Source organism: Phytophthora parasitica, assembly GCF_000247585.1.
Source record: "Phytophthora parasitica INRA-310 unplaced genomic scaffold supercont2.95, whole genome shotgun sequence".
NCBI lineage: Eukaryota > Oomycota > Peronosporomycetes > Peronosporales > Peronosporaceae > Phytophthora > Phytophthora nicotianae.
Window position 1 is genome coordinate 151,521 of NW_008649081.1, and position 1,877 is coordinate 153,397.

The window sequence follows — 1,877 nt, forward strand, 5'->3', positions numbered from 1 at the left end:
TATTTCCCAGTCTTATCGCAGCAATGTAGAACGTCGTGCTGGACTTGAAACAGTGACTACTTCATTGATACTTGAAACGATCCGTGCGCAGAATATTACTAAACGGCCGGGCCGTTGGATGATCAACGCATCCATGCTACGACCGATTTTAGAAGACGCGCATGCAGGAAGTCCATGTGGAAGTGGCGATACCGTCGACTGTTGAGCGTCGGATGGCAACGGCCCGCTGCTTTTGCCACTTCTCAATTATCCCGACGTCTCGTTCCATTCACATGGCCGATAGCCTTCCGCTCTCGTTCCCAGCGCTGTACAGTTGTGCGCAGTCGGCTCGATCAGGCCCCAAAGTGATGCCTGGAGTTCCGTTATCCGCATGGAGGAAGGACGACCACGTGCTGCGATGCGGGATCTGCGCCAAAAAGTTCGGACTTCTCCGCTGGAAACACCACTGCCGAGCCGTAAGTTGGCAATTCTCTCTTCATCTTCCAGCCCCCATCGCTTAATTTCTCGTATTTCCTTGCAGTGTGGAGACGTTTGTTGTCGTCGGTGTCTTGGTTTCTGCTTGGTGGACGTTCCGGAACAAGGTGTCGACTTGGCGTACACATGTGCTCGTTGTGTCCAGAAGAATACCAAGCCTACACTTGTCGGAGATATCAACTGGCCGTTCCCAGGAGACGTCCAAGGCCCCAGACTCCACGTAAGCAGATCAGCAGATTCTCTCGCAACCATGGCCATGAGTGACTGCACTCCGTCGCCTTCTACTGCGTCTCCATGTTCCTTTTCCTGGTCGATCACACCCACCCCCTCCCCGCCTCAAAGCACTCGTGAGTTCGACGTTGTCGTCAGTCAGTATCGTAACCAGAAGCTCCACTCGGTCTGCTCGTTGCTTGTCGACTATCTTGAATGTGTCGGAGGCGCCATCGTGCTCGTCCAGGACCACCATCTCTGGGTCATCGCACACAAAGGTCTCCATCCTCGTGTTCTCCACGACCCCACGTTCCTCTCCATCTGCAGTCGCGCATTAAGCACTCAAACTGCCTTCACTGTCCCCGATCCCGCTAATTTGCCGTCAACTTCGAGCTCCGATCCCTCTACGTTTCAGTTTTTCGGAGCTTCTCCACTGTTCGATGTTCGTGAGACTGCTGGTCCAGCACTCGGTTGTATTGTGGCGCTGGACACTCGTGCGCGTACTTCTGCTGGCGCGTCCAAGATGGAAGTGACTCTGGAAAACCTGGCGGACCACGTCATGGATCTATTAGCACAAGAAGAGACCATCTTACGTATCTACGCGTCGGGAGACTTCAAGATCTTCGCTTCAGCTGTGTCAGATACTCGAGGGCCGAGTGGATCGTTCAGTAGCTCCTCATCGACAGGAGTGTCGGGCTCTCTCTTCTCGTCCATGCACACGCGACCTCGTCGTTCCAGCAGCTTCGCGTCCGGTGACGAGTATTTCTCTCGGAACGCGAATCTCAAGGGAGACATAGCGGCATCCGCATGTCGTAAAGTTGTCGAAGCTGCCTTCTCTGCTCCCAGTCTCAAGAAGGAGAAGCGACCAGCTCTCGGCAACTCCTGTAACGTATCAACCTTAAAAGCAGCGTAAACGTCAGCACAGATCAGCTCCTCAGCGCTGGACTGTTTGAGTAAACTGTGGCAACTCGTAAATACTATTATAACTTGACCAAACAACCACGTAGCCTCCTTCACTCGTACCTTCACTCACCGATCGTAGCCCATGTCACGTTGATACAGCGCTCTGTCTCGTGCTGTGGGGCGATCGGCCAACCAGTTCCCGCTGCTTGTTCGCCTCGCGAACTTCTTTTTCTTGCGAATATCTGTCGTCTCGAAGATGGCTTCGAGGTTGCAAGTGTCCACGAAGTCCT

At 53.6% G+C, this 1,877-nt stretch overlaps 1 protein-coding gene across 1 annotated transcript; it reads left to right on the top strand.

The window, feature by feature from the left end:
- The first annotated feature begins 156 nt into the window (after positions 1-156).
- PPTG_18790 (hypothetical protein) lies at positions 157-1,686 on the top strand. Its single transcript, XM_008917184.1, has 2 exons — positions 157-455; positions 521-1,686. The coding sequence occupies exons 1-2, from the start codon at positions 162-164 to the stop codon at positions 1,595-1,597; spliced, it is 1,371 nt and encodes a 456-aa protein (XP_008915432.1). The 5' UTR covers positions 157-161; the 3' UTR covers positions 1,598-1,686.
- The last annotated feature ends 191 nt before the right edge of the window (positions 1,687-1,877 follow it).

Bases quoted from the DNA above. Each gene is read 5' to 3' on its own strand.
- PPTG_18790 (XM_008917184.1), top strand. From the start codon at position 162: ATGCAGGAAGTCCATGTGGAAGTGGCGATACCGTCGACTGTTGAGCGT. The intron at 456-520 runs GTAAGTTGGCAA...ATTTCCTTGCAG, and splicing joins GGAAACACCACTGCCGAGCC to TGTGGAGACGTTTGTTGTCG.